At 37.3% G+C, this 23,891-nt stretch overlaps 1 protein-coding gene across 1 annotated transcript in view; it reads left to right on the top strand.

The window, feature by feature from the left end:
- Positions 1 to 23,891, top strand: part of SLC25A21 (solute carrier family 25 member 21) — a 264,842-nt gene that overhangs the window by 148,483 nt on the left and 92,468 nt on the right. The window contains exon 2 of the mRNA XM_050897609.1: positions 2,481 to 2,529. Within this exon, the coding sequence (XP_050753566.1) occupies positions 2,481 to 2,529 (49 nt within the window). The remainder of the gene's footprint in view (positions 1 to 2,480; positions 2,530 to 23,891) is intronic.

Genomic DNA, 23,891 nt, shown 5'->3' with positions numbered 1-23,891 from the left:
AGCTGTAAGGGGTTATCTGGCCAGTTTTATGTTTTGCAAGCTTTATCCATTAGAGTGGAATGATAGAAAAGTAGGAAAATTGTATATGTGAAATTAGAACTCTCAGCAAGTACTTTATGTCAAGAATTCAGTTTAAACATTTTAACATCTTCACAAACTTTCATGTAAACTCCTGTCCAAATACATTTAGTTGAGAATTTTAGCATTACAGTTTATGACCACCTTCTGTTACTAACTCCAAAAATTACTTGTGTTTGTGTACAAAAACTTCTGCATTCCTTTGTTTTTATATAAATAGATTATTCTTCCTTAAGAGAAATGTATAACAATTATCAATAATATGTGTATTTGATATGAAAAGTGTCTAAAGCAGAAAATAAATGATTATTTTTAAATATAGGTATTTATTATAGGCTGAGCTAAAAACTCTATTGCTTTTATTGGCTAACTCTCCTTTGATTATAATGAGAATCTTCCCTCTGCTAATGCTTTGGTTCAGTGTAAAAGGCTTACTTAGATAAGTACCTGTATTACTCAGAAAGTTTGGATGAAGTTGAAATAGGAAGTAGATAATGTTTTGGAATTTAATCCTTTCTGATATAAACTTAAAAACCCCCACAGTTTTCCTGTTCTACTTGAAACACTAAACTTATTAATTCTAAAATAATTGAAATTGGAAACTTTAAGCCTTCCTTAGCTTTATATTCAGTAATGAAAAAAAGAACTCAAGTTTCTGAGGCTGCAGTGTACACTGCCCAGGCAGAGCCTGGTTCCTGCATGAAGCCCACCAACAGTCTTTCTCCATCAAGTCTGCCAAAGAATAGGGGAAAATGCAAATTCCATTAGTTCAATAGTTTGTGTGTGGAACATTTCAAAATGACATTTTCACTTTGTGTTAGAGTAATTTCTTTGCTTTGCTTAGAAAGAGAAAGTAGTTGAGTAGCCTAGCATGTAATAAATTGTCTTAGGTAGCTTTAGTGACACCTGAGCTCAGCCATATTCTGTGCCATTAAAATAAGAGGACAGGATCTGGACCTTAAGACAGTGATATCTGAACAAGGAGAGCATCTAGTGGAACATAAGCATGTGCTTAATTTCAGTGGGACTGTATGGTGTGCATAAAGAAAGGAATTTGCAGATATTTTAACTTGAGTAAGAACGATTTCCTGAATCAAGATTTTTAGAAGTTTAGCCATGAATCACCAAAAGACACATTCTGTATTACAAAAGGCTTGTAATTATTTTTGCTATAATAATAAATAGATTAAATAGATGCATTCAAACATTATAGTAAGTATAGTCTTCACAAACTGTTTTTGCATGTTGTAGCGTTGAATTTATTATTCTGGATAAAAAGAGATTGTGGATGCTTAAGAGTCTCTAATAAACCAGCGCACAGAAAGTTCAAAAACATGGTAATCTAGTATCTTGGACATATGGATATGTATTTTCTCAGCATTTCAAAATTCTTTAAGATTTGTGTAGTTCTTTTTATTATCTCTGCACATCGACAGACCTCAAAAATACACCTTTACTGTGATCCTAATAAATACACCCTTTTATTGTATGTTTGCTGTTTGGAATGAGAGTGATACACGAAATGGACAGAGGAGTAGGCAAGCCTAGAAATTTAAGCAAATATAGAGAAGCTCTGAAAGTTCTCCCCGGGCAACGTATGCCGGAGAGCATGAGCAAAATGTGGGTGGTAAACTTCTGGACTTTTCATGAGGTGTCAGGTGGGTGGAAAAAAGTAATGGAACCAACTTTGAAGCCGGTGGTGACAGGTGCATTCGGGATCTTCCAGATCTCTTCTTTCTTGGCATTCCCCCTTTGCTGTTCACACCCTCCATTCTTGGACATGGAAAGTCCCCAGCACGTGAATTTAAGTGCTCATGATGAGCGGTGGAGCAGGAAGGGGAAAAGCAAGGACTACGCATCAGCATCAGCACAGAGCAGGACAGATTGAAGAACCAGTAAGGCTGCAACTCAGATAGGCAGCTCAGGAATCAGCTGTCATCTTAACATCAAGTTCGTCTGAGCCCCCAGCACTGTCTTGCATAATGGCAGTGTCCTTAGGGATTAGTCTTATGTGACAAAGAAGCCAGTGCCAACCTGAACTCCCTTCCTTCACTACTTTCAGCAAGACTTAATGTATTTATTATGATGCCAGTCAAATGTTCCTGCTGTTCCTAAGTCAGAAAACTGAGCAAAAACTATGATTAAATTGATCACATAGCTTAAGTTCTCACTTTCCCCACTCTAATGAACAACTAGTACCATTTACTGTCTAAAATCCCTGACGGTTCCAACATACTACAGAAGAGTATGTTTAATATACGAGGTGTATAAGTCCTGTATCATCAATAATATATTTAGGTTTCATCTTTACTTTTCAAACTTCAAAAACTATTGGAGTGAATGAAAATTAAACTACTATTTGTACAAATGTTTATTAGGCCTTTTTTATTATTATTTTATAGGTCTTGTAGAAATTTGCCTGATGCATCCCCTTGATGTAGTGAAAACAAGGTAAGATTCTGCTTGAACAGGTTTTGTTGACACTGGAAGATATCCAAATTAGGAGCTGTCAAAAAATAAAAAGCTAGAACTTCTCCAAGTAAGATAACTTGTGCCTTTAATGGCATTTATATTTACTTACCTGTATCTACAGCATTTGACAGATGGAATTTGAATAGCATGACACATTTCTGATTAGAGGTCATCTAAAGGTGTTAAATCTGTTTTATGACATGTATTTTTAATGTTGTAACAAAATCCTATAACATGAAGAGGGCTATAGTTAAATTCACTTACTATATGTATCATCTGCAGTAATGCTTTTATATGTAATGGGGAAATACCATATTGCTTCCAAAATAATTTTCACAGATTTTTGAGATCTGATAAAAATAATAAAATAAGGTGTTCCATATTCTCTCTGTAAGCTAAGTAACTTCATGCTTTTATCTTTTTTTATCTTTTTATCTGTCCCTACTTTCTTTTCTGAATATTTGTGCTTATGGGAGTATAAATGATTAAGTGACCTGGAAAATTTGGTCAAGTGAGGTTTTTTTAATGTTGGTTATTGAGATGGAAAAAGAATAGTTGTGTTTCTAGTTTCTTGAATATCTTTTTGCTTTTCTATGCTTGTTAGTTTTCATATCAATTCTTAAGTAAGCGTTACCATACATGAAAAGCAAACCAGAATGCAGAAGCATTCAATAAGGAGGAGAAAACTTTTCATGCCATGTGTGTTACACACAACGCCAATAATGACCATATACTGCTCCTGGAGATCTATCTAGGTCTCAGTCATGTAGACAGAAAAGCCTCAGTAGGAGATGAATCAGCCCCAAACAAATGATGAGGACAGCTGTGGTCTCTGGAATATGCTTGAAGCAGTCAATTATGACTTGAGATTCTAGTTCCAGTTAGCCAACGTGTGAGCTCGTTACGGATGTATTTTTGGCTTCTGTTTAAATCATGTTCTGGGGTTTGCCTAAGACCTTGAGATATACTTTTCTACAGCTTGCATTTTGCAAAAGGAGGCCATCTGTCTGTGGTCATTGCCCAACACCAGACGACGGTAACGCAGGCTCCATCCGCTTTAGCTGCTGCTGAGGTGCTGTAGGTACTCCTTGGGGCTTGGAGTTTGCTCAGGCAGTTTTTCTGTATGCCTTCATAATATGGAATACGTTGATTCATATAGAGACAATACACCTGGTAGTTTCAAGGGTCCTCTCTGCCCCACCAAGTACCACTGAGACCTTGCTATTAAAACAAGATTTACATAAAAAGATTGAAATTAAAGACTCAGAAACAACAGGGTACAAGCAAAACAAATACAAGACCAAATTTAAAAGAAAAAAATCTGTCTTACTCTGCTGTCATGTGGTCCTCATGGGATGTGCTTTAGTGACTTCATTTTGGCAGGCTGTGCTATAACTCACCTATAGCTCTCAAGCTTTTGGTTTTACCTTTTCCTGTTTTCTTCTTTGTACTAAACCAGGAGTCATGTGCTTCTGTAATATAAATGCAGCATCAGTGATTTACTTCTCATGTCTTTGGTGCCTTTGAGGTTGTCATCCTACACATCCTTGTGCCTCCAGTCTTGGTTGAAAGAACTTAATACATATCCTTAGAATCATTCATGATTTAGGACATGCCACATACCATATATCATAAAAAGCATTAATTGCACATCTGTTCTGATAAACTGGCAATCAACAGATGTACTTTCAGCTTTGTGATAGAAACCATGCATACAGTGGACTCCCAGAATACAAGGACAGATTTCCCCATTTCTATTCCAGATTTTACTGGTTTTGTCATACTTTTAGTAGTGAAAATGCTAATCAGATCTGAGATCCAGAAATGGAAAGCATTAAAGAGTGTACAGGGATGTTTGTGAAGCTGTATCAATGTTAAAAAAAAACCATAATAAAAATTAGAAACCTTTAAATGTGAAATCTGAGTCCATAAACAGAGGAATTAAAGAAGAAAGCAGGAAAAAATGAACGAACAGTAGGTGTGCAGGAGAAATCAGATTATGGATCATGGTGAAACCAAGAGGCTGAATCAAGTAAAAAAGCCATTAAGCAAATTTCTTCATTTAAAGAAACTTCAAGTGAAGTTGAGTTAACTCAACTCTTCCATTGAATTAGCTGCAACTCTTTGCAGAATTGAGCAGCACCCAAGTGATAGTTTTTCTTATTGATGCAGATGTATTCAGAGATATTACACAGATTTTGCAGTAACTTTTCTGCTGATCTCAGCAGATGTTAGTATTTGAAAATACTTACTTTTTGAAAGCCAGTGACAAAACCAAGAATGGAATATCCTTTGATCTCATCCATCATTCCATTCTATGTTCTTAACATCATGCCACTTCCTTTCATTTTGTAATGGTCCAAATTTACTATAGCAGATGAATTCTTTGATGGCCTTGGAGAAGTTCAAATGAAACATTGTTTTTAATTCTGAACTTTGGATTTAGAATGTTTTCTAATACATTTTCATTTACTTCATTCCTTTGTTGCAGTGCCTCTAAGTACTGCAGTGCACTTACTCTTTTCCAACATGGTATTGATAATCTGTCATTTCCTAATCACTTCCAGCTATTACAGTTTTGGTGGTTTGTTTGGGTTTTTTTTCCTTATGGTTAGGTGAAAAGATATATAAAAGCACCATTTGTGGCTTAATTTTTATGGTGTTTTGAGTTTCCTGCATTTTTTCTATAAAGTGTTTGTTTGATGGGAAGAGTCCCATGGCCTTTTCAAATTAGTGGAATCTTACTGACCTAAGTTAGCATTCTGAAGGAGTTTAGGGAAGATGCCAAAGGCTCACATCTAGTGGACTGGTGGCTTAGCATCTTTACTTCGTTGATTTTGTGTGTGTGTGTATGTTTTTAATAAAAAAATTGGAGAAAAGAAAGTTCCTGTCAGAGATTATTTTGAAACCCTGGAAAATGGTTTGGCTCTTTTGTGACAACATTTTGCAATATCTTTTCTGAGTTTAGTAGTTTTCTATTATTCTAGAGTAACAATGCTAGACTTGTTTATCTCCTCATGTCAAGACAGGAACAATATATATATAAAAATACATGTTTATAAACTGTAGACAAGCCAAATGTACATTTGAAAATAATTTTATTTTGTTATCTATTAGAACACCAAAGATCATTACTTTAAGAAATTCATGTGAGCAAGCTAGCTAGATGGAGATAACTATGATCCATTGTTTTAGCTCTATGAATCCCACTTGTTCTTTGAAATAAAGCTCTTTTCTCAATTACAAGATATATTGGTATAGTTTCTGATGAGAGACTGTTAAAAAATTGTGCTAAAGTTTTAATGGCTCAGTATAACAGAGACTCTGTTAGCTGTTTTATTTATCTGTTACCCTTATGATGAATTTAGCCATTTGTAGATTAAATAAAGTACTGAATCTCAGGCTGTAATGTTGTTTTCATCCATCAGACTTACCAAAGGATGACAAAAGGGTATGCTAGATCATGATATGTAGGACAAGACATTGTCATATATATTACTTTAAAATTAGAAGCAGTCAAGTGCTTTTCCAGCTAGAGTTTATCCTTTGTGTCCTAGTGGCATATGTTTTGGCTTAAGCAAACGTACAAATTTCAGAACTTAATGATGTTTTATTATTGGAAAATTAATACTTGTGCAACAGCTCACAGGTGTAGTGGGTGTATGAAAGGGAGAGAATTACAGGGAGTTGTCTGAAGTCAAGGGAGAGCTAATGTTGTTTGAGGGATCAGTCAAGCAAGCCTGACTGATAACTGGAGGATGTTACTGTCTGATGGCTCCACGTTATGTTCTGATGTAGTCCTATAGCCTTGAACAGCTTGAATTTTCAGAAAAAAACCTGTTCATTGTTTTAAATTTCCCTACTGCTGGGTTGCTGGCATAAAACTGACATTTTCAGGAGCTTGATAACTTCCAAACTACATGCACTAACATATAATTTTCCTTGCTATTACATTTTAACACCTCAAAACAAAGCATGCAACCAAGAGTGATATTGCAAAATTAGAACTATGACTAGAAATAAAATTTTGGCTAATATTTCCTCAGGTTTATAAGTTGATTACCTTTACATGTGCTTTCTCTTTTTCATTGATTATCAGCAATATTTATACATCTGAATTTTAGTGACTCCACTGTTCTTGAAAACAAATTTCAAAGTTGCCTGTGCAAGTATTCATACAAACTGTGAAACATATATTGAAGTACAAATAGTCATTTTGGATGTGAGTTGGTATTGTGTAGTTAGGAAATGAAAACCACACTTTGTAACTTTTTTTAACAGTTGTCTACATGACAGAATTTAATAGAAAACACATATGAAGAAATGTTTGATTAAGTGCTTTCAAATAATAGAGAAAAAATAACAAGACATCACCAAAAACTTTCAAATACATAACACATTTGAAAAGAATTGTGTCTGAAAGTCCTGTGAACACGAAAAATGTTATGTGGATTAGATGAATCATTTACTTATCTCTCTTATTTTCGCAGTAATTTGACATCACTATACGTTTTGAGACAAATACTTGAAAGAAAGATGGTTTCTCTCATGTCAGACATACAAAATTGTACTCCAGATCTGTGTTGACTTCAGTGGAGATATATTAGTTCATACAACTTGAGGATTAAGTTTTTTTACTTCCAGACAGTGTATTCGAAGAGTGGTAAATGTTATCATAAGCCAACTACCATCTAAAGGACTTGGAGAAAGTCTACTTTATTATTTTATCAGGAGAATCATCAGGGTAACTTGTGTCCTGACAAATTAAACATATATTCAACAGGCAGTGTTTTAATACTTCTCTGATTAATTCAAATAATGACAGTTCCAGATGATTTAAAATTTTTTTGCTCTTTATTTAAACAATCTCTTCTATTTTCAGACATAATTGTGTCTTCATAACACAGCCTCACATTGGGATGGGTGTGCAATTTGGAAAGCAATGCCTAACAGAGACCCTGGAGGCATTCTTTCAGAAGCAGTTACTTCAATTCATCAGGAGAATAAGTTAATAAGTATAACTTGTTTTCCTGATCGACCTATTCAACCTCCCTGTTTTTTTTCTTAAAGCTGTTTCTCACCTTTGGCAAAATCTGGGGAAGATGCAGTCCATGTTGCTTCTACTTTAACACCTTTTTACACAGTTCAGCGTTAGATCAGAATCTTCATGTGAACTGACTTTCCATCTTATATGTCATCCAGAATATCAGCATTAAAAAAATGAGGCCAATAATTCACCTTAGAAACTTTGGAGAAAGTTTTCATCTATTCATGATAGAGATTTTATGGTTTGCCACTCTTTCTGCAAAAATCTAGACCAACATCATGGATCTAAAGCCCCAAATTTAGAAAACAATTTGGGATCTAAGTCCAGATTTGGGCTCTGCATTACAGACCCATTTCTATTTAGCAACTGTTGTGCTGATTTGTGTGCGTGTTTATCCATTTTGTTCCTTTGTTCCAATTCTGTCATTTTGGTCTTATTAAAAAAGTTCAGCTTACTACATGTGTTTCCGATCTCATTCCATCTGTTGTTTTGCAAGAGCTACTTCCTTTATATCATTAATTCCTCTTTGATTTCTGGTCTTTTTTGTTTGAGTGAGCAGTAGTGGAGCCTGTTTCTGAAAAACATTGGTTTAAGGAAGAGTTCATTGTCCTTATACAATGTTACCATTTCCAAATTACCATAGCTCACTTGGTTCGCATCAGGCCATGTTAAGTTCATGTTACTTGATGCAAACTGCTTTAGTTAGATTCGTAACAGTTTTAGGCAGAAAATAGTCTTCCTGTCCTGGGAAAATTATCAGGATACCAAACAATTCTGTATTGGAATGAACAGTTGAACTCTCAGAAGACTGTTAGAAAAACAATGAGTTTTGGCCAATGAAACTCTTCATTTAATTAATTTTGAATTTTGGAAGTTTTCACTTCCATTTCTTTTTTTCTTTTCAACTACTTTTAAGTAATTTTGAGCTAGGAAAACAGAAGTTTTAGTTTGAAAATGTAGAGAACATCCATTGTCATCTAAAAGAAGTGTATAAAAATGTATTGAAACTGATCGTTTCCTGAGAAATGTTTTTTTCATTTTGAGGAAAAAAAAACTAGTAAAAATAATCCCTGACCAACTCAACTTAATGTCCTTATTTCAACCAAATGTCAAGGCTTTTCTCTGGCATTAGTTTTACTTGATTTATCAGTGGCCTTTGGCACAGTTGTTCATAGGGTTTGTGTGCATATTGTAGCTTATACTCTGTTTTTGGCATTTGAATTTCAGCATTGAAAAACTTTGAATATTTCCTTACAGATCCAAGTTTTGTATAATAAGAACTTATCTCAAGTTTACAATAATTTGGAAGTGGATGTGATCCAGGGCTCTGTAATTTGCCCTTTGTTTTCCTTCTACGTACAATCTGTTAGGAATTAATAAGGGCACACGGGCTAATAATTCCTGCTAGATAATATACTATTCCAATTTAAATCCTTCCCTGATTTAAAGAACAATATTGATGTGCACTGTTAAACAGATGCTCTGATTTGCAGTGCTGGTCAAAGTGGTTTCTGTTCCTGTGTGCTTTTTTTTTTTATTCATAGGCATACCATATGTATATTTTATAAAGAGTGTCAAGATCTTTTGGGATAAAAGGAACTGTATAAATGCAGCTTCATCATCTCCTCATGTGATACTGTGTTATTTGTGATCAAATGGCAGAACGGCTTAATAATATCCCTACTTCAAATCAGTGTAGATTTTTGTAAAAACTATAACATATACTGTTTCTTGATTTTAGAATAATCCTATCCCTTCCTTGATAGAACCTGAATTTGTGCATCATCAAATCAGACTGCCAGAGATCTCTTTTCTCAAGCTTTTCCTTAATTTCGATTAAGCATTCTGTCATTTACTCTGTTTTTTTAATGAATAGTAGGTGCTTTTTTCAACAACAGAAATACCATAAAATAATAATTTCCATTTGACAGCATGGCATGATGATACCATGCTTTGGGTTACATGTTATCTGGGCCGTTTGACTGGCCATACCAAAACTACTCTCAGTTTCTTGAGTCACTTGTGAGCTGTAACAACCTGGAATTTCTAACACCCACCAAATAAGCCATGTCCACCTTCAGCATGCTGAAGATAGAACAATAATCTCTATTTCCCTTTTAAAGAATCCTTTCCTTGTTTCTGAGGTTGTTAGGTGAATAAAATGAAATAAATGAAAACTGCAGGTGCCTAATTAGCTGTCTACATACTACAGGGGAGCAGCTGTCCAGTCCCTTACACTAGAAGGAAGAGAAATGGCTCTATGTGCAGGAAGCAAGTGTTGAGACCATCATAGGAGAATTGAGGAGAGAGGCGGTAGTAGATGAGGGGATGAGCTTTTCAGGAGAGAAAGCAAGTGGACAGTCTCCCACAGAGAGCAAAAGAGGAAGAATGCGTGAGCAAGAACCAGGACTGATGAGAGGGAATGTTTGATGGTTTTCTTGCATATTTTCTTCTCAGTCCAGTAGATGCAGAAGGTGTGTTTTGGGTTTCTGGAAGGAAGCTGGATCAAAGCTGACTTGGAGTGGCCTTAGTCCTCTTAAAAATGTAGTACATAATTCTATTTGAGATTTTTGTTTTGGTGCGTCCTTTTACATACCCCAAGCACAGCTCTAGTAGAACCCTTACAGATGATTCCTTGTGCAGTTGATCTGAGGAATAAATGGAAATCGTGCTAAAAGACATATTGAATATTATCCATCCTACTCGTGACAATCCTTTTGACTATGGACATTTGCAAAATGTAAACATGCATTTGTTCTCTTAACAATTTTATGCTTGTTATTTTGCTTTGCCTCCAGTTTGGACAATGAGCTAAAATAGTTCCTTTCAGGTCCCTTTCATTTACATTTTGCTTTCATTCTAATGCCGTAGCACAATATTCTTTCTGTGTTTGGATTTCCAGTACTTGCAAAGTTCATGTAAACATTTTCTGGCAACTACATGGGCAGAACTTGTAATATGACAAGAGCCTGAGGGTTTCCCTTCTATAACCTGCATCTATATATTTACATGTTTTAAAAATAAACGTACACAGACATATTCGGTTGTACTGGTACAGCATCTTCCTTGGTAGAGAAAGTGAAGTTTCTTCATGTTTAAGTTCTCTAGCACTGGAAAAACCTGCAGTTGATTAGCTGTGTCCTCATGATGCAGTTGCAAGAGGGTGGTGTGGACTGCATTTTGTGATTTCATGGGCTGCACATTGTGCACTCACAGTTTAAATCCAAGAAAGCTCTGAATTTTTTTCCTTCCTTTTGTTTTTACCTTAATTTTATGAAAATATTTCCTTTCATAATATGAGGCTACAAATAGCCCTCTTCTAGACAGAAGAGGCAAATTTGACAAAAGAGCTCCAAAACTGTAATTATGGGAAAGAACCATGCCATGGGTTACAGATATGACAGAATAATTATTTTTTCATTGCACTGTCTGATGGGGAAAGGAAGAAAAGGGAGAGAACTTGGGACTAAATGCCCTCTAAAATATGCTCATTGTACTGTTGGCTGCTTCTCTAGTTAGAACCTACCAAAGAAATGATAATGTGTAGAAACACTTGGATTCTCTTTGTAGTATCTCAAGATTTTTACAGATAATCAGGACGTTTATATGAGTCAGAAACCATGACTGAATCTTCCCAACAAAAATGAAATTCAGTTTGAAACATTTTGGATATGTGGGTCGGCTGACAGATCTGGAAAAATATAGCCATATTTGTACAGAAAATGCCCTGTAGCATTATAGTGTGTGTTATGGTTTGTATTAAACACAATAGATGTGTTTAATTATTTTATTTGTTTAGATTCCCACAGCCTCAGGATATGCCATTGTATTGCTGTCAAAAAAAAAAAGTTATTATAACTTCTGGTAATGTACCTTTTTTGAGTTTACGTAAATTGCCTCAGTACCCCTTATACTCTAATAGTGAGAAAGAAATAACATTAAGAGTCTTAGCGCTCAATGTAATGTGGACTATCCTGTACATCATTTATGAATCTGATTTATTTATTTTGGACATGGGACATCTATTTGCCTATTCATCTGCTAGTTCATGGCAATGAGGAATGGTACCAGAACTGCTAGCATTTTATCCAGAGCTATACTGGAGGCAGTTTAGACCACTTCAGTAGAACCAGCACTTAAAATCACAGCCAGTTCCCAAATGAGGTGTTACCGCCTACGTCCATCATGTCCTGCCTCCTGCCACTGCTGTACCAGCACTCAGAAATCCCCATTCTGGTGTTGAGTTCAGCAGCCTCTCCTCTCTGCTCCTCTCAGCTCCGCTCCGCTCCTCTCCTCTCCTCTCCGCTCCTCTCTCCCTGCCTCTGTTAGTTGCTTGGCCCCAAACCACAGCTTTTGTCCAGCCTATTTTAAAGTGTGCCAGGTAACAAGCTCCCTCTAATTCTCTTGGGAGGCTCCTGCATAGCCTACTGCTTCTCACAGCCAGGAAGTATTTTCTAATGTTCCAATATTTCCATTATGCAATTTCATCCCTAGCAACTACCTATGCCCCCTTTACTGTACATTGTTCCCCTTTCCCTTTGTTTATTCCCTTTAGACGCAGTAGATGCATGGCATGCCCCCATTTTCTTTTTCCCAAGCCTAAATTAGTGTGAGATAATCAAAGAAGCTCTTTAAATAATCTTTTCTCTGTATCAATCCTGTATTTAAAATATAATGAGTTAAGTGAAACCATGAGGGATAGAGTGGAATGAGAGCAAGAGCGGAAAGCAGAAAGTGGAGGGCTAGGAGGTGAGAAAGTACATGGGATTCTATTTACAAGAAAAATACATGCTGAAAATAAGTATTTAAGATGGGAATTGGGGAGTGGAAATGAACAGATGTTAGCACAGTTACAAAAGTAGTCTGGAGACAAAGAAATGGGATAGTTTTAAAAATGTATGCATTTTAAAGCAGTATTTTAAATAAGGATTAAGCAGCTGGGAAAGGTTACATAGGCTATGAGTTGGAGACATCTACGGTGTACATAAGATTTTTTAAAAACAATCTAGCAAAGCAGCTGGGTGAGTTATTAACAGATGTTAATGATTTGTCAGTGGTATAAAACATTAAGATCACATTCAGGGGTAGACCATGGTCATGCCTGATTTCTCCACGGACAAAAATTTTGCATTAGACCACTGTCATGCCTGATTTCTAACCATGGATGGAACATGCCTAAAATAAAACAAGCAAGCAACCACTATGTTTAAAAAAAAAAAGGGGGGGGGGAACTATGTTTACTTTTATTAGTATTTGGTCATGTAGTAAAATGAGTGGGAGATAGTTTAAGTATGGAAAATCACTATGTAATGTCTTCATTTACAATAAACAGAAAAGAAATTTTCTACCTCTTTACATTTCTTTTTTTTCTTACATGTATTTGAGCTAGCCTTTAGAAGCTATGGATACAAGAGAATAAAGCTGTATGTGTTGGAAGCACAATGTAACTGTAGCAATGCCAATAATTCTGTCAGAGAAGTTGGCCATTAATACTGTATTTAAGTATGTCCCTAAAATAACTGCATTAGGCCAGTAAGTGCCAAGTAAATCTATAAATAAATAGAAAGAGAGATAATATCTGTGAACTATGCTTTTTGTATGTTTTTACGAGCAGATGCATCAGTGTGTATTCTAGGTCTAGAGGGGGTTTTGAGAAACAAGAGTCTTCATGTTGAGTAGGGTGCAAGTAAAATACCATCTCCAAAATAATCTTGGCACAATAGAGCTGTCTTTTGAATTTATTTCTCAAAAGAGTAAAAAAGAAAACCAAAAACCTAAGGAAATATTTGCAAGTTTTTAGCTGCTGCAGTGTTGTAGTAAACTGATGACTCCCTGGTGAGAAGGCAGCGGGTGAGATTGTGCTTTTACAACCCAAGTTGAGCCAGGGGCAGAGCTCAACGGCACCAGCTGAAGAGCAGCACACAGAAGGGATTGTGCCTCAGATGTGCTGTGACCTTCCTGGTTTTCCCTTATCCCAGTAATGGATTGTTGATCTATAGTAGTACGAACTTCTCCTAACTACAAAAGCACTGCCATTCCTTCCACCTTTTTATCCATTTCCCTAAGTCTCGAGCGGGGGCAAAATAGTACCTGAGTATCCCCTGTGTACTGGCTGCTATATACATGTCTGCAGTGGAGTGGTTAGAAAGTGCTGCAAGTGCCCATATGTACATGATATAGTTCAAGGTCTGTAACAGAGAGAAGGGAGATAGACTTTTGAGTGCTACATGTGATGCTATCCATCTAGCGTCTGCCCAGATGTAGCAACTTAGATCAAGATGGTTTCTCCCAGGAGGTACATTGGATACTTCTTTCTTTAGCACGTTAGTGAACTGAATCAACTCAATGCAAGAATCAGACAAATGTCAGAGACAGTATAAGGGAGGAAAGAGGACAAGACAAATGGGAATTGGGTTGGGAAAAGTGCCTGTAGACAGCAGCAGGTCTTCAGATTACTCTGCTGTCTCATTATACTTTTCCCTGATTGAGTCAGCTACAAACTGGAAGGATCAAATTAAATAGTTCTGAGATTGCTAAACTGGAATACAAATTAGGAAAGGAAAAGCAAAAAGGAAAAAACTTTTTTGACTTTTTTTGTATCTTAGAAAGAAGTGAATGAAGGCATATTTAATTTGCAAATGTGGTTCCACAACATTTTAAGCTCAATTCTTTTGGAATTACATTTGTTCCCTTGACACTTACACTGCCATACAGTGGCAGTTCAGGGAGCTGGCACAGTAGAAAACTGGTCAATTAATCATTTTCTGATTGGGTTTCTTTTTGACCAGCTTGGTTTCCTGAATTGGTTCCTCATACAATTGTGTAACAGGCAATACCAGGACAAAGAAGGGGGCAACCGAGACAGGTCATCAGTGGCAACCACGAAACTGTATGCTAAAGGTATGCATGAATGGCATGTGTATATACATTGTCATTAGAGTGGAATATGATGTTACATTTAATCTGGTGAAAGGGTGGTCTGATACTAAAAGAGTTAGTCCTGCTCCTGGTTCCTTGCCACCCAACTCCCTTCTCTAGTGTATGTAGTATGGTCCCACCACTTCCCTTATGTCAGACCTAGCAGTTACAAAACTGCAGGGAAAATTGATTCAGCTTGATGATATATCAGAAAATTAAAATATTAAAAAGTATTTGTTTTCTAGTGGCTGCATACTGATCAGCTCTGTTGTAATGCAAAACTGCATCCTAATCAAAGATGTATACATATTTATTTACTATGTCTCTAAGTTAAATATTAACTTTTATTTGTATGATTGCCATTTTTTCTATCTCGTCTGATAGAACATACTTCATAGTGTTATATCTTCTCTTAGAATATGAAGTCCAGTTAGTATGGACAAAAATGTTCCTCTGAAGATGTAAGTTGAGTTCCACCACAGGGGGAATAAAAATAATGCAGGAATGTTAGGTAGGTAAAAGACTTTCCTAATTTAGCCATTGAAAGGTGAATTTTTAAATGAATAGCAATGCATCCTTTTCCTTTTCATATCTGTTCTTTTTCTTGCCAAATTGTTTTATTATCTGAACAATTTGACATATCTAAGAAGTGAAACAGCTTACAATTCCATTGTTATACAGATAATGCATTGTAACAGTATAGGCATATGTCTCAGGAAATTTAGGAATATACTGAAATTTAGTTTTCAATTTCGTGAGACAGGAAATTCCAATTTTGCAGTTCGTTGTTGCTAAAAAGACAAGATGCTTATCTCCCTCAGATCGGCAACACTCCTCCTTACACAAGCTATAGACATTGTTGTAGTTTCCCATGGGCCTGTTAGACTAATTGTTGCAGTTTCTGATGAATTTGTGAATTGAATCAGGTTATTAGAAGCGTTCAGTGAGCATCAGAACTATCACAGAGAAAGGAGCAGGACCACACAGTGAAAAAGCAGTAGGAATAGGGGAGAAGGAATTGAGGGTGAAACCTCCCTGTTTTGTTTTAGGTGAACTCTTATATCAGTTCAACTGATCATGGAACAGCTTAAGTCAGAGGCATCAAAACATTTAAATCATGGGTAAATTTATTCCTGTTCTTCAGAGTACTCATTTATTAGTTCTGCAATACTTAATTCATGTGTCTAAATACTTTGCGAAATTTGAATGAATAAAGGATTCCTGAAGTTGCCTGTTAATAAAATTGCACAATATTGCAAAAGTTGCTTGCTGTTATTACCATGACAAATGATTGCACATTACAAAAAGCTGTTGACTTTTCTGTGAAACATGTAATTAGGGTTGAAATTTCATATTACAGCTTCAGTGATATAATAATTCATGGCTACTAAAAGGAGCCTCACACTCCCTCATGCCAGCCCTGCATTCAGCAGATTCAGCTCTCTAAATTGGCCAAAAACTAATTCAACAACAACAAGAAGAAAATAACTAAATAAAAAAAAAACCCCCAAACTCTCCAGCAAAGAATAAGTGTAGTTGGAGAGGGAGGAATACAGAAGGAAGTAAACTGAGACCTCTCTCCAAGCAGTGGTGTGAGTTTTTCAGTCAGTTCTGCTGAGCAGCATGAGAAAAATGGAACATGAAGTGTTCTGCCCTAGCTGGGAAGTAAACCTGGATACACAAACAAGTATGGGGCCGTATGTAAAACTTGTTCCCATAGTTAGATGCTCTCACACAGGAGAGAGCAAGGACGTACTTAACAAGAAGCTTGAGCTCCAGAATCATGGAACCTGGAAACACAGAGGGTTGTATCGGGTTTGCGTGGCAAGGTTTTGGTAGCGGGGGGGCTATAGGGGTGGCTTCTGGGAGAAGCTGCTGGAAGCTTCCCCTATGTCCGATAGAGCCAATGCCAGCGGGTTCCAAGACAGACCCGCTGCTGGCCAAGGCCGAGCCAATCTGCAACAGTGGTAGCGCCTCTGTGATAATGTATTTAAGAAAGGGAAAAGAAGTTACAGGGGAGTAGCAGTTGCAGCCGGAGAGAGAGGAGTGAGAAGATGTGAGAGGAACAACTCTGCAGACACCAAGGTCAGTGAAGAAGGAGGGGGAGGAGGTGCTCCAGGCACCAGAGCAGAGATTCCCCTGCAGCCCGTGGTAAAGACCATGGTGAGGCAGGCTGTCCCCCTGCAGCCCATGGAGGTTAACAGTGGAGCAGATATCCACCTGCAGCCCATGGAGGACCCCACGCTGGAGCAGGTGGATGCCTGAAGGAGGCTGTGACCCCATGGGAAGCCCACGCTGGAGCAGGCTCCTGGCAGGACCTGTGGCCCCATGGAGAGAGGAGCCCACGCTGGAGCAGGTTTGCTGGCAGGACTTGTGACCCCACGGGGGACCCACGCTGGAGCAGTCTGTGCCTGAAGGACTGCACCCCATGGCAGGGACCCATGCTGGACCAGTTCGTGAAGAACGGCAGCCCATGGGAAGGACTCATGTTGGAGAAGTTTGTGGAGGACTGTCTCCCATGGGAGGGACCCCATGCTGGAGCAGGGGAAGAGTGTGAGGAGTCCTCCCCCTGAGGAGGAAGGAGTGGCAGAAACAATGTGTGATGAACTGACCCAACCCCCCATTCCCCATTCCCCTACGCCGCTCGGGTCGGGGAGGAGGTAGAGAAAATTCAGGAGTAAAGTTGAGCCTGGGAAGAAGGGAGGGGTGGGGGGAAGGTGTTTTAAGATTTGGTTTTATTTCTCATTATCCTGCTCTGATTTGACTAGTAATAAATTAAACTAATTTTTTCCCAAGTCAAGTCTGTTTTGCCCGTGACGGTAATTGGTGAGTGATCTCCCTGTCCTTATCTCGACCCACGAGCCTTTCGTTTTATTTTCTCTCCCCTGTCCAGTTGAGGAGGGGGAGTGATAGAGCAGCTTTGGTGGGCACCTGGCATCCAGCCAGGGTCAACCCACCACAAGGGTATATACTTGTCCTCTTGCTGTACACTGACCTAATGATCCTCTATTGACCATTGGCAAGGACTAGATATTAGGATGGATGGCCTTCTGATCTTTTGTCTTCTTATACATAATATTAGGACAAAAATAACTGAGTCTAAATTCTCCTGAATATATTTAAGACCAGGAATTAGGTTTTAGGTGTCTCAACAAGGTTGTGGAGCACCCTTCTAGTAGGTGCTGTGGAGGCAAAAAGCCTATCTTTACAGTAGAGCTCAGTCACTTTCTTGGGTCAAGTGACTTATAGAAGCATATATGACATAGTTGCCTGTGATACCAGGGGCTGAATTCACTGACTCAACCAACCCCCTTTCAGTCCACTATTTGATTTGCATGACAAATCATCAGAAAAGTAATAAAAGAATGATGACGAGTGTATCATGCTTACATGCATTCTGAGTAACATGAAAAGCATCTCAGCCGTTAGAAACAACAATCCCAGAGAAAATCACACCTGTGGAACAAGGTTAATAGTCCAGATACCTTCAGCTGGCTCTGCTACAGAAGCTACTATACATGAAACCTTTCCCTCATTAGCCAAACAATATTTTGAGATCAAATAGATGCATTAATGATGCCATTTCTACTTACTCACTTTGCAGTCTTTGTAGAAATATATACAGCAGAAGTATTTAGAGCTGTTGAAGAGGAAGGGCAAAGTCTTATTCTTGTCTTTTTATGCTATTCTGACAGCTCAAGGGACCTTGAGGGAGAGTTTGGCACTGGAAAGTTTTCTTAATGGAACAGAAATCCTTAGGTGGTAGGTGGTATAGAGGTGGATTAATGACTCTGCTTCACCTGTTCCTCACAAACTCTTATATGGGAATAGGTAATTCTGGAAAGAAGTCAATGGTCAGAATGTCTTTTATACTTCAGCTTTTTGTGGCTGCCAGGACAGACCCTTGTGACTAAGAGGAATTCAGCATCAATTAGAACAACTCCCAGAGTTGTGTTATGTGTGCTGGGGCTACAACAGTTCCACTATTCTTGGCTAGCCTGAGTGCAGTGGAACTACACGAAACAGCTTTGAAAAGCTTGGCCCACAGTCCTTCCTCCCACTTAATGACATTGCTTAAGGATAATGTAAACTTCAATCTTGGGTGACAAATCATAAAACTGGTACAGCACAAGGCCAATTCACAGGTGCTCTTGGAAGACATAATTTGTGCAGTTGCACGAAATTTCAATTGATGTGAATAAATAGCCAGAAGCCTTTGGAAAGAGGCTTCTGCAGACAAGTTAGCTTCTAAACAGACAGCTTTCTTGAAATACTGGTGTTTGAAAGCTTCTGTATTTGAAAAATAGACCAGGGTTTTTATCCAGAGCATAATAAAACTCAGAAAAAACAGAAATTTGGTCAGCTAAAGTTTTGATGTGTCATATTTCAGAAAGCAGAGACAAATATGTTAGAAGAAAATGTCTTTTGGAGATACATCAGTCATTAGAATTTTAAGTAAACTTTTCAGATTTCAAAATGATGAAGCTACTGCTTTGGAAGCTAGTGTGAAACTGCAGAAGTGGTATGGATGCTGAATGCTCCTTGTACTTCATATATTCTGAACACTGTGCAAGCAGTCTATGCAGCAGTCCTAAGAACACCGTAAAGGTTTTAATCCCTATTGAACAGAAAAAAGAGAGGAGGAAAACTGAAACAATTTCCCTTAGTCAGTAGCAAAGCGAGGACTGAAATTCTCTCAGCCTCACACCTTCATCAGAGAAGGTCTCCTGGAGTATACTAGGATTACCAAGGGTGTCCTGAAGAACAGCCCTAGCTGTCCCCTCCATCCTTCTGCCAGAGGTTACTGCCCCAGTAGCAGAAGTGTACCAGAAGTGAAAATGTGGTGGCTCTTCAGGTACTACAGCTTACAGACCATCAAACTTATTTGACATTACTTCCATTAAAGCTAAGGCTGTGAGCAAAAATACCTGAGGGACAGTTCATTTTGTTCCTTCCACTACAAAGTGGGAACCTGGGGCAATGTGTCAGGACAGGTGGGTGAAAGTAATATACCCTTGATTACAATATTGTTAAATCCATTCCACAAAGTTCTGTGGCTCAGAATAATCAGTTACATACACCCAATATTGGTGGATAATTTGGCATGACAACATGAGATTTTTTGGAAATTCAGGGTGATGTATGTCCGTGACTTTAAATAGATGAGAAAATGTGAAACATTTTTAAAGAGCAGTCTAATTTTACCTTTCACTAGGGCACTGCCACAAGACTGTGCAGCGCCCTTCATACTCCACTGAGCATTGAAATAGGGCTGGAGTATTTTAGATGCTCTGCTCTGACCGTCTGCATGGGCTTGAGTTCATTACATGGAATATTTAAGCCAAGTTTTGTTAGAAATTCAGTTTTGATAAATGTAAACTTTTGTTTAATTGTTGGAATTTTCCTCTAAATTGACAAATGTTTTTCAAAGTGAAATTTTCCCATAGCAATCCACTTTATCAAGCTGGAATTTTTGTTTAACTTTGCTGTAAATGCACCGTCACTGTATTAGTGATCTCTATAAAAAGGATCTGTAGAAACTATTTGAAGATGTATTATCTTATTCAGTTTCTCAGGTATGGTCCATAATGTGGCTTAGTTGCCACTCAGAAACTTCTGACATGAATTAGGCACATATATCTATGCTGGAGGGGTCAAATTCAAAGAATGTTTCATTGATGTGCAGATAGTGTCTGGGCACATAATCAAAGGCAAAGTTTTGAATAAATAATTTGTGTGATTATATTTCTTTTACCTGCAATACTCACTTTACAATATGGGCCTATACATCTGAAATTGCTGGACTATCTATAGAAGAAATATATTATGTGCTTAATAAGTACATAAAATGGGGGGGGGGGCGCGCGGGTAATCTAGATACTGATTTTTTTCTGTCCGTGTCTTTTGTAATTCTGTTTTGTAGTATTATAATCTTTATTTTCAATAATTTTCCCTTCTACACCAGTGTGTTTTAGTACTTTTCTTGTATGCTAAGCAAGTCGAGTACAAGTACTTAGGAGCAGAGAATTTAATTGCACTTTCTGTTGTTATAAATACTTCTGTAATGCAAAAGAATTGCATTGACATTTTAATATGCTGTCACTTTAAGATACTACATGAAGTGTGAACAGAGCACAGGCACTTTTAACAGGTGTCTCTAATTGTTAGTTTGTTTCTTAGAAATAGCCATAATGTAAAATTTGGTGAAACATGTAGATCCAAGGTGTTTGGATCCTGCAACATGCTAACCAGGTTTTCCTTTGGCTGCTGGTAAAAACAAATTGGGGTGTGTAATTGATTTTTTGTAAGTAAAGCTTTTATGTTTGCTTTGAGTTCAAACTCCATCTTTTTCTTGTTATTTTTTGTCCCTTAGGAGGGATTGCAACATGGGCTTTTAGAAAAAAAGACTTCAGTGTATTCGTTTATTTTAGCAAATGGGATGTTTCTATTACTTTCAGATTTTGCCAGTCTGTAACTGCAGAAATAATTGTGAAAAGGGTGAAAGCCAGATCAATTACATTTTTAAAAAGTGTATTTTCATTAAATTTTCCAAGTGCTTGTTATGTTCAAAGGGAGTTCAAGATTGTCTTGGTCACGGAATATTTGAAAAACCCCTTAAAAGAAACAGATCCATCCAGAAAAATGTCTGGATTGTTGGATGAAGTGTGCTTACTTTAAAAAATGGCAAAAGAAGAGCATCAACATGCATACAGTCTTTTCAGATTTTCAGTGGGATTACTACTAGTTCCAGAAGTTGATACAAAAATATCTTTAAACAAAAGACCAGAATACAAACCTGGTAACAAAAGTTAATATTGAATTTTGAAAAGAAAAAAAAGCAACCAGTTTTGTTACATAACAAATTAATTATGAATGTGCTTCTCCTACAAAGTTTACTTAGTTAACAAGATTTTATTATAAACAGTTATTCTTTTCCAATTTGGCAGAAAGATAAACTATGTAAGTTCTTCAAAGTTATATACTTAAGATTTAGTGAACATTTCAAGATCAAATGTTTCACTAATTTTGCAAATACATTTAGATTGATTGCAGAAAATTATGGAAGTCTATTAGTTAAGCTGTAGTTAAAGGAATTCTGATCAATTTGCTAAGAATTGCCTCCAGCTGTGCTGGTTTCCGTCATGTAGTTAAACAGAAGCTCACCATAGTTTGATCTATTTGTCCTCATTTTCATGGTCACTGAAGTAAAGTATGATGGGCTCAGCAGCAGTCATGTGTTCCTTGAGTATTCAGGTGCTAATCCAGAGAGTCAATGAAAAACTTCAAAGCCATTGGGGAAATATATATTTTTAATATATGTCTATATTTCTGAAATTAATATAAATTAATGTGTGCATCAATGACACATTTTAATGTCTATGAAGAAGCCATGTAATAAATTCTTAATTTCAAGATAGAATTGACAGAGTAAACTCTGATCTGGAATAGACAATAACCTCATCATCATAGCATATAGCTAAGAAGTGAGAGAACCGGTTCAAATTCCTCCTTTCCTGAATCGGAAGTCAGACTTGGACTTGACCTTCCCAAAACCTACACAGGTGCCTTGACCTCTGAGTCTCTTTGGCATAATTCTTTATTCAAACCTCAGTAACTGCTCGGCAAGACTAAAAAAATGAACTCTGATTAAGACATTCCTCCAGCACGTTCACTTGCGCACATGGTTCAACTATAGACTGTGTTGTAACAAAGCGAGAACTTCGATGTGCCTCTGCCAGATCCTATTGCAAGTACTGTAGCCGCTAATATCCTGCCTCTCATTTCTCCAACAACTACAACTCCCCTTAATCAAAATAACAAGATGGAACGTCACATTTTTGCTCCTCACAGGAATAAAAAAAAACATTTCTGTGTCAAATGGATCTATTCTTAAAATGATTGCCATATGTACATCTATGCTGCAGGTGCAGAATCATGCACACTCAAGATACAGAATATTTTTATGTCTTAGCACTGTCCATGATGTGTTCCTGCACCTCCCCTCTGTGTGGCACGTGTGTAATACGCCCAAGTGCCAGAAGTTGAGCTGGCCCTACAGCTGTTGCCCTCAAGAGTGTCATTTCAAACTAGTAGTATTATTGAGGATTTTTGCTGGATCTCATTTTATTTGAACTATAAGAAAAAAAACTCTGAATCAGTCCTACTCTTTCAAAAGATACCATTGCTCCTTGGGTGCTGAATCTGGCCTGGTGACCACAGACATTGACTATAGTATATGTTTGTTCCAACATCACCTCTACTCTCTTCAAACAGGAAGAGTCCTGTTCTTCGCGCCATGTCATATCCCTGTTCATTTCTTGACAAGTGTCAAAAGAAGAATCTCCTTCCATACTTATTCTGTTCGAATCTTCACTGTCCCATCTGAGGATCAAGAACTTTTGCATGAATCTATTAAATATATGGCTACTGCACTGGAGGTCCTTTCACCTCTTGTGGTAGATTCTCAAGCCTAAATCTGACATGCTTTCATAGTGCTCAGGTCAGCAGCTCCATGTGGGTTTTAACTTGGGGTACGTCATGGTCATCAGTGATGATCAGTGTTTATCCTAACGACAGCATTTTTCCTTTTCTTAGATCATGGTGAAAAACTTCGTGATTAAGAGCAGCAAGGAGTCCATCTGCCTTACCAGACTACATGTTAGACTTGGATATAGTGTTCAACTCTTGCGCTAATAGAGATTCTTCCCTGGCAGTTTGGGGTTATTTCTGGAACTATAAGAACAGACAAGTATCTATCAGGAGTGAAAGTTTTCTAAATGTTGTATCTTCTTATCATCCGTGTGTAGAGCTGAGTATTCTGTATATGTTCCTTCCCACTACAAAGCATGTGCTTTTGGTAGGCATGCAGAAAATACTGTACTCAGAGAATGTGTGCAATATATTTTAGATAAGCAATATAAAATCAAAGTAATGACAAGAACAAAATGGATGTAACAATTGACATTTTTGAAATATGTTAATCATAGAGTTTTGGGAAAACTTGAATATGGATAATTCATTTCATTCCTTTCTCCTGTAGCCTTTCTGCAAGTGCAGCTATATGTGCTATTGGTCACTTTTCACAACAGCTTTAGACGGGTTAATGTTCTAATAAACAATCAATGGTCATAAATTCCAACTACTCAATATATTTCCTGTGATATGTCTTAAACTAAGGTCTGCTATTTCTGATCTTTATCCCTGACATTGTTGCTAGACATATCTTCAACATGCTTTCAGTTGTTGTTAATAAAGTTTTATTCCATGATAAATTACTAGATAAATGTACTACAAGAGGATCATTCTTTTCTTCCTTCTCTAATTTTTGTGGAACATTGCTGGTTAACTTTATGGAGGAAACATTGAAAGAGTTTAA

This window comes from Gymnogyps californianus, chromosome 5, assembly GCF_018139145.2.
Source record: "Gymnogyps californianus isolate 813 chromosome 5, ASM1813914v2, whole genome shotgun sequence".
In the NCBI taxonomy this organism is placed as follows: Eukaryota; Metazoa; Chordata; class Aves; order Accipitriformes; family Cathartidae; genus Gymnogyps; species Gymnogyps californianus.
This window is presented reverse-complemented; position numbering and strand designations above follow the sequence as displayed.